Consider the following 11,017-nt stretch of genomic DNA (forward strand, 5'->3'; position numbering starts at 1 on the left):
GGGCATCATTATTCCCGAGGCAGCAGCCAAGCTGAAGTACAGGGGAGACATTTTCTGTTACTCCATGGAGCAATATCACCTTCGGAGCGGTCAAAACCACTCTCCACCTCACGAGAGATGCCCAACAATGGAAATGGCACGGCGGCCCTTTTTTGAACGTGGGTAAGGGAGAGTGATGAGGGAGAGACCGGGTTTGCTGCAGGAGTCAGCCAAGTAAAGCAGCGACCGGCCTCACTCCTCACCTGATTCACTGACGTTTGGACAGTGGCTGAGCTGAACCTGCCTCGCCGACTCTCAACTTCTCTTGGATTTTGCCATGTGCTGATTCACATCAGGCATGACACGACAGGTGTTTCAAGGCTTTCTTCCATCAGGAAGAAAGTTTGTATTTACCTCTTATATTTTTATGTTATTATGTTTTGCTTTTATTTCTTCCCAGCCTGCAGAAATCGTAAGTTTAAGAATGGGGGGCGGGGGGGAGGAGGCTGGGAATGATTAGAATCAAAGAAACTTTGCCATTTGGCCCAAAGTATCCCTCAACCCATAGCTGTGATGCTCTGCTTTGCTCTTTTTCTTCTCTTGCTTTCCCCTCCACTTTCTTGCTTCTCTCTTTCTGCTTCCCTCCCTTCTTTCCTCTCCTCCCCTTCTCTCAACACATTCAAAGAGTGCCCTAAACGGTGACAAACTTGCATGTGCTTCCCTTATGACTAAACCCCTGGGCCTCTCGCCAACCCCCCACAGATGGCCCCGAACTGCAGGCACCCCCGGAGGAGAGCCCCACGTGTGCTTGGAACGGCCAGCGCGCAGCGTGGTGGGGAGTGCCGGTGTCTCGGTCCTGGGGGAAGGCAAAGCGGCTTCCAGGAGGAAACGGGCGTTTCCTTCCCACGCGCTCGAGCGAGCCCTGGGTCCCGGCCCCGAGACTCCACCCTGCCCCACCCGGCGCTTCGGGAAAAGCCAGTCGCCACACACAGGCACACGCAGGCCCCGGGGCCGCGCCCTAAGGAGAGCGGCACCCACGGCCAATTGCCATGGCAACCCCGGGGTTCGTTCCATTCCCCACCCAGCAGATCCCCCCCCCCCCCTCCCCTTGCCGGCCCTGCAGCCAACCCGCGCGAGCGCGTCCCGGGAACGCGCTATAAAACCTGCGCCGGTGCCGCCGGGGGACAGAGGCGGGCGCCGGACCTGCAGCGGGGCCAGCCGGGCCGATCTGGGGCGCCAAGTCTCGTCTCGTCAAAGCGGGAGGGAAAAGCCCGATCATGCAGAGTGTGCAGAGTCTGTCGAAGCGGTGCTTTTGCCTGGGCTTTCTGCTGCTCCACGTCCTGGGACAGGTGAGTGGCGCGCCCCTAAGCTGCGTCTGGTTACTTTGCCCTAATGAGTGGCCCGCGCCCGGTGACGGACTGGCTCTGCCTTCGATCTTTCCTGCTGAGAGCTTTCTCCTCGTCCTGCCTGCACCAGGTCGCTGCGACCCAGCGCTGTCCCGCCCAGTGTCCCGTGCGGTGTCCCAAGACGCCGCCAACCTGCGCCCCCGGGGTGAGGGCCGTGCTCGACGACTGCTCCTGCTGTCTGGTGTGCGCCCGCCAGCGCGGCGAGAGCTGCTCGCTGCTGGAGCCTTGCGAGGAGAGCCGCGGCCTCTTCTGCGACCGCAGAGCGGACCCCAGCGCGGGAACCGGCATCTGCATGGGTAATCCGGCCCCCTGCGCCTCCTGCCCTCTGCTCCCGCAAGCTGCCTTTTCCTCTCCTCTTCCCAGAGGGTGACGTGCAAATAATAATAATGGTGATGGTGCAGTAGGTGATGTTTGTGGAGCGCTTACTGTGCGCCAGGTATGGTCTGGGGCGGGGCGGGGTGCGGGTGCTTGCGGCTTTGGGGAGCCGCCAGAAGCCAGAGAGGAAACCTGCCCGCAAAGGTGAGAAGCATTCGTCACTTGCCTCTAGATAGAGGGGCAGCGGAGCAGAGTTTAGAGCCAGTGAAATCATTTCCTTTGGACATTTCCAAGGGGATGCTTGTGGGTGACGGGATTCTGGGATAACTCACATGCTCACAGTTCCCCAGCACGTTTGTTTTCACACCTGTAATGGTCCTGTTTGAGCTAAAACAGCCCCTGGTCTCCTGGGACCACTATGTAACCCCAGTTTGGACTGTGAATAAAATAAAATGCAGGCAACGGGCCAGTCCAGGCTGGTGAGACCTAATCGATGGGGGGTCATTTTTCCACGTGGTGCACCATTTAGTCTGAGGCTGCCTGCATCCCTCCAACCCCACAAGAGGGATTGGAATAGCCTTCTCCTTTCTTCTCTAAGCTGGTGATGATTTATTGTGCTGGAGTGCCAAGGAATCCCAGCACCCTTCCCGATTTGACCAGTTAACCTGTTTGGAGAATACGAAGTGTACTTTTGTCTTTTTAATTCTAACCTGCTGGAATAGGAGAGATCAAGGAGGTTCTAGCTAAATGACTTTATCATTGGGAGCAAGAGCTGTGGCACCTGGGGAGTGTCACTTCTTAGTTGCGCTCCTCTTTCTCCATCTGCAAAATAAGTGGCAGGATGAGATGGGTTTCTTCTTGCTCAGGGAGGCCTCCAGGAGAACATCTCTCTGCCAGAGATAGAGAAGAAACTAGGAAAAGAAGGACCCGAGGTTTGCATGTAGCTTTTCTAGCTGTGTTGTTGTTTATTCTCTCTGCCCTTCCCTCTGTGCCTTGCTCCCCTGACGCCCTAGCTGTAGAAGGAGACAACTGCGTGTTTGATGGGGTCATTTACCAAAGTGGAGAGACCTTTCAGCCAAGCTGCAAATACCAGTGCACCTGCAGAGACGGGCAGATTGGCTGTGTGCCCCGCTGCGAGGAAGACCTGCTCCTGCCCCAGCCTGACTGCCCAGCTCCCAGGAAAGTCGAAGTGCCCGGGGAGTGCTGTGAAAAGTGGATCTGTGACTCAACTGAGAAGGCAGAATTAGGAGGCCTTGCCCTTCCAGGTAAGATACTCAGGATACCTGACGGTGATCAGTGCCCAGGTTAAATGCAGGCAGGAGGCACGTATCCTCTTTGGGGATCTGCAACGAGAAACTGGCCTCAGTTTCTGCCCATTCGGTTGTGGATTCCAGATTGCCCACTGAGATCAAGCACATCACGTGTTGGAATCCTAGCCAAGTTGTTGAAGTATGCACACAGTTTCTCCTAAAGAGAACCTGCTGCATTCAGTGGTTCTTTTGAGCAAGGGGATTGATTTTGTCTTATTGGATGACTACTGTTTAGATTTTCATCTGCCCCCATTTGACCCTTAAAAACATCACAATGATAAAAGTAAAAAATATAAATTATCACTCTTTTCTGGATTCTGTGTATTACCTTGGGCTCTCAAGTAGCATCCGTAAAGACTGCTACTTTTCCCTGAACCGGTATCACAGAGACATGTCACTTTTCCAGATGCTGGTGGAAGGGTGAAGGGTCTTTGTTTTGCTTTTCTTTTTGTTTTATCGTATAAAGGAAATTGTTTTTTGAAAAGAAAAATTCAAGAGTCAGGAGAGACTATTTTAGAAGCCATTAATCACCCAGATTATTTATACTGGCAGTACATGGAGCTTTACAGTTTTTCTGAGGTCAGAAATGATCAACCATGACCTACAGATAGGAAAACTGCCATGTAGAAGAGAGAGCCCCAAGCCATACATGTTAAGTGTTGGGACAGAACTTTTTGTAATCAAAGTCCAAGTGTCTATATCCCATAATCCAAACAACCCGTTTTACCAGTCTAGAGCAAAGTATTTCAAAATAGTGCCTTGAGTTGAGAGGTTCTAATTGCTCATCTAATTAAAATTCCATCATGATCCTTTTTCTGTACAAAATCGCATGTTGAAAACGCTACAGTTTATGGAATGGCTGTTGATGCTATACTGTTCTACATTCTTGAGACTACCAGACTTCATTAAGACAGTGTCTCCCAAGCTTCTTAAGGACAATTCAACAGTCCTTCTTCAAAGCTTTCTTAAAGGCCTACACTGTGCTGGTATTGTGCTACTCTTTAGGGTTTGTAAATACAGAGATCCAGTTCTGGCCCCCGAAAGCACCTGAGTTTAGTAGGTACAGAATTGAATGAACCCTCTTTCCAATGATGGTTGAAAGGACCACTCAGCAATCCCCATGGTTTACTCAATATGGCCACCTTGATTTGTACATCCCATAGCCTACAGGACAGAAGCCACTGTAGGTGTTGCAGTCTCCGACTCTAGCATCAATTGCATTGAGCAGACCACGGAGTGGAGCGCATGCTCCAAGAGCTGTGGCATGGGTTTTTCCACCCGTGTCACCAACCGGAATCCACAGTGTGAGATGGTGAAGCAGACTCGCCTCTGCATGGTGCGGCCCTGTGAACAAGAACACAAGCAACCGACAGATAAGGTAGGAGCCTGGAGGCAGCCAGAGGAGGTCATGTTGCCTGATGGGCATCTGGGCTCTAGACAGTCACTGTGACACTGTGATACTTGTTGACTCGGAGGTCAGCTGTAGCTGGGAGTGAGCCCCAGAGGAAAGGCAGAGAGGTTCCTGAAATGAGTGAGTTTACCTTCTTTTTCTTCCTTCTCTTTAATGTATCGAAATATCCCAAGCAACTCACAGCCGGTCCACAGGTAAAGAGGGTGGAGCCCTAGTTGAGAATGATCTGGCAAATCTCACTGCATTCTTGGAGAAAAACTGGCGGCTCAGTTGCTGAGCACAGTTGATTTGAGAGAAGTGATTTCTGACCTCAGTTTTCTTCACCCCTTTAGGCTTGATCTGCAGGAAGCACAGGATAGAAACCATGTCTTCCTTACTCAGCCCTCAGTCCCCAACATCCTACCTGTACATATTGTGTGCTTGATACACAATCGTGGATGAATAAATGAATGGGTGTCTGGGAATTATTTTCAGTATTTTAAAAAGTCTAGTGGGAATAGTATATTTGCCAGCATAAGGCGATATGTGCCAAAAAAAATAGCACATTTCTTTCCTTTTTTGCTGGAATTATATCAACTCAGTATGTTAACACGGAGTATAAGGCATGTGGATCAGAAGCTCTGATTGGTTCCTAATGACATCACACGCCTTGTTACCAGAGCCCTAGATCAGATAAATTCAATACCCAAATTGAACCATTAGTTGGAAATTTGTACAAACTTAATGCTAAAATAAAACAGTTTCTAGCAATGAAAGATTTACATATCTCCACACTGAGGCAATATCATCGAATGCCTAAGGGTGCAACCCTGGAGCCAGACAGCCTAAAACCCTGGCTTACTCCATGAACTAGCTGTGGAATCTGGGTCCATTTTCTTAACCTCTAAGCCTCAATTCCTTCCCCCATATAATGGGACCGTCGACAGTACCTACCTCAAAGTTGTCATGAAGATTAAGTAGAATGAATTTGCAAAGTGTCTGGGCATAGATTACCCTGTTAACATTAGGCACCATTACTTAACATTAGGCCTCATTTCCATTTGTTGCTAAAATGAGAGTCTCTAGTGGTCATATTAGTTAAATATCTACTTAGCTATATGACTTGGAAGTCCATCCTAATTTATGTTTCTTCCACCAATTTTGAAATAACACCTAGAAGCATCTTATCTCTAAGATAAGCTAGAAGCTGCACCTTCCCACACTTAGGGGAATTCTATTTATTTAGTTATTTGTTTATTTATTTATTTATGTAATGTGTATTTATTTTTGAGAGACACATACACACAGTGAGAGTGGGGGAGGGGCAGAGAGAGGGAGACACAGAATCCAAGCAGGCCCAAGCTAGAGCCTGATGCGGGGCTCAAACTCACGAACCATGAGATCATGACCTGAGCTGAAGTTGGACATTTAACCAACTGAGCCACTTAATTATTTTTTTAATTAAAAATTTTTTTTTATATTTTTATTTATTTTTGAGAGAGAGATAGTATATGAGCAGGGGAGGGGCAGAGAGAAAGGGAGACACAGAATCCGAAGCAGGCTCCAGGCTCTGAGCTGTCAGCACAGAGCCTGACGCAGGGCTCAAACTCATGAACCAAGAGATCATGACCTGAGCTGACGTCAGACGCTTAACCAACTGAGCCACACAGGTGCCCCACACACTTAGGGAATTCTAACATACCTGTTGCACAGTTATGTAGATTCACCCACAAAGCCACCTTTGTCTCTCTTTCTGTCTCTGTTCCCCTCTCCTGTCTGTCTCTCTGCTTCTCTCTCTCTCTCTCTCTCTCTCTCACACACACACACACATCCACACACTCAGATGTTACTGATCTTGTACCCTTTTTTGTGGACATTAGCAAGAATATATGCTACACATTAAATATGAAAAGGTAAGAAACAAGAGACCCTTACTGTTGTCAAGGACACACTTGCTTCTTTATTAAATAAGGCATTTCCATGTCATGCCTCTAAAATTTTGCTTTTTCTATTGTTTCTTTCGCCAAAATTTATATTTTTAATGTAACTTGCACCCAGTTTAATATTAGGAAGTATTATATTTGAGATACATACATTTCATAAAGATTCCAAAATTTATTTGGAATCTAGGGAAATACTAGCATAATAATCATTACTTCCTAACACCAAGAGATGTTTCAGTGTGCTCCTCAAAGACCAGCAGCATCTAAGAACTCGTTAGAAATGCAAATTACTGGGGCTCACATCAGACCTATTGAATCAGAAACCATGGATCTAAGGCCCAATAATCTATGTTTTAGCAAACAGAATCTAGAAGATTCTGATGTACAATACAATTTGAGAGCCACTGATTTCAAAGAATCCCAAGCCTCAGCTCTCCATAGCTGTGGGCTCTGCCTAAGAAGGTGAAAAGCAGAAGAGAATTGTGGCAAATTAGTATGTGAAGAAATCTAAGTGGAAAATAACCAGAGTCAATGTTGTCCTGAGTTATAAATATGGGGGGGGGGGGTCCTTATCAACCATTACTAATGGCATATTGAATAAATTCTCCACTTACCTTGCCTTCATGGAAAATAACCTTAATATCTCATTGTCTTAGACGTTCCTGAGGTTATAGTATATTAGAAATATTGGGCTTGTGTCATTCATTCATTCATTCACTAACTAGATATTTCTGGTGATGTTAACCCTGTGAGACTCCATTTACTCATCTGTGAAACGTGGGTAGTTGTCCCTTATGTGAATAACAGATCCTTGTAGGGGTGAATGTTGTTAATAAGGTTAAGTGAGTTAATGCTGAAAAGTATTTGAAACATTAGAAGGCGTGCAATGTTGCCAGGTATATTTCCTTTCTCTTTATAACACCTAAGAATGCATTGTATAAAAAAACATCAAAGACTGTTTCAGTGCCTTGAAAAAATAGCTTTCTTTAGCCTATATACACTTTTACCCTCATCCTTATCAGCACAAGGTCAAAAGATGGTTGTGTACGATTAGGCCAGGTTTTCACATTCTAGGCAGGAAAGAAAATGAATCCAGGAAGCAATAAAGAACTGTACCTGTCTAAAAGGCAAAGGGTTTCCAAGAATTCCTTGGTTTATATATCATTGGCCAGAACTTTAGCACAAAGCCATTTCAAGCTCCCAAATACTCTGGGGAAGCAAATACTTTTACCTGACCAGATTGTCCAAACAAAACTAATCTATGTCAGCAAAGAAGAAAGCACAATGGATATTGGGTAGGCAACTAGCAATTTATTCCGTATCCCTAAAATGGTCCCACAGAGGAATGGTAGCCATTCCATGAATTGCTCCTTTTCTTCTTTCTTAGAAAGGTAAGAAGTGTCTTCGTACCACAAAGTCACTCAAAGCCATCCACCTGCAGTTCAAGAACTGTACCAGCCTGCACACCTACAAGCCCAGGTACTGTGGGGTCTGCAGCGATGGCCGGTGCTGCACCCCCCATAACACCAAAACCATCCAGGTAGAGTTCCAGTGCTCTCCAGGGCAAATCATCAAGAAACCAGTGATGACCATCGGAACCTGCACCTGTCACAGCAACTGTCCTCATAACCACGAGGCCTTACTCCAAGAGTTAAAGCCAAACACCAGCAGAGGGGAAATGTAAGATGTGTTCCTTGAGGAGGATACCTACAGAGGCAAAGTGTAGCTACCCAACATCAAATGAATATAAGAAAAATTAGGAAGAATTATTACTTTACCCCTGAGTCCTATGTATTGCCTGTAGTCATATGAGGTCAGTTATATCTGTCTTGTTTTTTTAATGAAAGATCTGATTAACTGTAAACTTGAAATCAAGTTAAGCTCAGGATAGTACTTAGGGGTGATTTACTTTTCTGTGGTATTGGCTACAAATGAAAATTTCTATAAATGTAAGAAATCAGATACATGTTTTTACTGTGTAGATGATCACATTACACTCATCTGACTTTGTTATACACTAGTGGAATGTCAAGAAAATGTCACTGTCACAAATGTCAGTGATGTTTAATATCATACTGAACACGTTGTCATACAAATATCTTGGCATATATCTTTGACTTGACAGGCCTCTGTAGAGCGCTCTTTTTGAGCAGCTCAACTCTGAACTTCCAAGTTCAAGATCCGAGGACACGTGTAGCTGTTCAATTTGAAATCCAGAGACCATTAGTCTTCTGTTTCGTTGCATACTAGGAAGCAGACTGTATCTACAGGAATGGAATGTTTGTTAGTTAAGTGGACTGGTGCGATAAACTTGCTCCATTTCACACGAGTTGACTCCTTTCCAAAGAAAGAAGCCAACAGAAAACTCTGCTTGATGCAGAGGAGACCAGGCCGCTCAGCCCTTCCATTTCTACACGCTGGAGGCTGCTGGAGCTCCCCACTTTTTCATTCAGAAGAAGCAGAACATATCAGCAGAGACTTTCTCACCTTACTGATGAGGAAACCGGGGCCCTCTGATGACTTTCAAATGTGCTGGTAGTAGATTTTGAAAAAGAAGAACAAAATCACCATGACCGTGGTGGTAAAATACCATAAATTTTATGGGAGTTCAGAATTATTGTAGACATGCCCAAAACTTATCCTTGGGCCCTAATTATGCAAACTCACAAACAAGATATATGTGTATACATATGTTTATCTAATTTGTCAAGCTATAAGATAGCCTGCAAACGTAAATGTATACATCATTTTAATGTCACCATATGTGTTCAGCTTTTCTCTTTTAAAGTATTTATATGTAAATTATACATTTTTTAATATTCTTTTTACTTTCTCTATTTGTCAGACATCACTAAATAAACACGATTTTATCAGTGCGTGACTATGCCATTACTTATGGGCTTATGAGTTGTTCATTGAAAATATAAATAATGGTTGGACCTAGAGAGCACAGTGCTAAGTGAAGTAACTCAGACAAAGACCAATGCCATATGATTTCACTCACATGTGGAATTTTGGGAACAAAACAAAGAAAAAAAGAGACAAACAAAAGAAGCCAGACTCTTAAATACAGAGAACACACTGGTGGTTGTCAGAGGGGATGTGAGTCCGGGGTTGGGTGAAATAGATAGAGGGGGGTAAGAGCACACTTCTCGCGATGAACACTGAGTAATGTAACGAATTGTTGGCCCCTTATATTGTACACCTGAAACTAATATAACACTATATGTTCATTATACTTCAATATTAAAAGGAAAATATAAGTAAAATTAAAATTAACAAATTCAATCAGACACCAAGTGACAGCATCTATTGAAAGCAATGTAGCTATTTTTAGATGAGCTTGCAATGTCTTAGCAGCAGGGAAGCAAAAGACAGTTCTTGCTGAGTTAGGTGATCTCTATTGCTGAGGCCTCGGATATTCTCCACACTGTTTACTCAAGCCAACATCTTGAGCCCTAATATTTTTTTCTGGACAACCTGCTAGACACATCTGTGTATTAAAAATTAAACATGGATCAAACAAAACTTGCCTCTCTGGCTTCATTCTCTAGTCAAAGGGCTCTTCATCCTCCCAATTACCCAGCTTAAACCACCAGCATTATCTCGATCAACCTGCTCTTACCTTGTGCCCAGAAAAGCATATATCCAGGGGCAGTGCAAAGCCCAGCAGGGACCAGGGCTGCCATCTGGGCAGGGTGAGGGTCAGAGTTAATATAACCTTTATGTTAAAGTCCTGGTGGATGCAATGGGTCTATAGTTCTCTCATAATTAAAAAAAAAATCATATTCCCAACTTTACTTCACCTTACCTGCAGCCTCCTTCCTTACCCATTTATCTAGGATGTTTCTATTTGTCCCTTAAGATAGATTGGAAAGCCAATTGGATTTCTAGAGTTTAGTCAAAGGAAATTATTGAGGATAGCTAACATTTACTGCACACTTACTTTGTGCTGAGCACTTACCTTCATGAACAGCCTTTAATTTCCCAGTGGTCCTGTGAAGTAGACACTCCTCCCCATGTTACACATGAGTAAACTCAAAAAATTTTTAAACATATGGATCTAGAACTCAAACCAAAGTCCTTTTGTTTCTACTTTATCATGTGGATCTGTCAAAGATTATCTATGAGGCTGCTCAGTCCAATATTGTCCATAATGGCAAGATGGGGACATCCAAAGGTCCAATGATGTAGATTTGTTTAGATAAATCCCAGTACAGCCATTATGATGAAGAACAAAGTTACCTTTAAAATGAAAATGTCAGAAAATACTTACATCCCCAAAAAAGGTATAGAACTATGAAAAAAAGTGGGTTTTGTTCAAGAATATTTATGGACACAAATGTAAAGAGAACTAGAGACAATGGGCAGTAAAGCAGTATAGTGTTATGCCAAGTTGGGCCCTTTATTTTCTTGTATTTTCTTTTTTTAACTGAAAACATACCTTTAAGAGCAGAGGGGTGGTGGTCACGTGGTGAGGGGGAAGGGCAAAGCTAAATTCAGAGATCCCTTCAAGCAAAGTTCCCCTCCTACCTCTACTCATTGAGTTGGCTGCCCTTTCCAGCATCCAAAACACTTGTTAGGGCATTCATTTTGTTCATTCAAAAAATACTTACTGACTGCTTCTGGGTGCCTAGCATTGTTTTAAGTTCTGGGAATATCGCCATCAGTAAA

At 44.6% G+C, this 11,017-nt stretch overlaps 1 protein-coding gene across 2 annotated transcripts; it reads left to right on the forward strand.

Moving 5' to 3' along the window:
• Nucleotides 1-1,178: 1,178 nt before the first annotated feature.
• CCN3 (cellular communication network factor 3) lies at nucleotides 1,179-9,833 on the forward strand. Of its 2 annotated transcripts, XM_047842955.1 has the most exons (5): nucleotides 1,179-1,328; nucleotides 1,456-1,681; nucleotides 2,714-2,965; nucleotides 4,174-4,388; nucleotides 7,731-9,833. In XM_047842955.1, the coding sequence occupies exons 1-5, from the start codon at nucleotides 1,257-1,259 to the stop codon at nucleotides 8,025-8,027; spliced, it is 1,062 nt and encodes a 353-aa protein (XP_047698911.1). In that variant the 5' UTR covers nucleotides 1,179-1,256; the 3' UTR covers nucleotides 8,028-9,833. The 2 variants fall into 2 exon arrangements, with proteins under 2 accessions (XP_047698911.1, XP_047698912.1); XM_047842956.1 differs by lacking the exons at nucleotides 1,179-1,328; nucleotides 1,456-1,681 and adding an exon at nucleotides 1,715-1,904.
• The last annotated feature ends 1,184 nt before the right edge of the window (nucleotides 9,834-11,017 follow it).

This window comes from Prionailurus viverrinus, chromosome F2 (assembly GCF_022837055.1).
Source record: "Prionailurus viverrinus isolate Anna chromosome F2, UM_Priviv_1.0, whole genome shotgun sequence".
Lineage (NCBI taxonomy): Eukaryota > Metazoa > Chordata > Mammalia > Carnivora > Felidae > Prionailurus > Prionailurus viverrinus.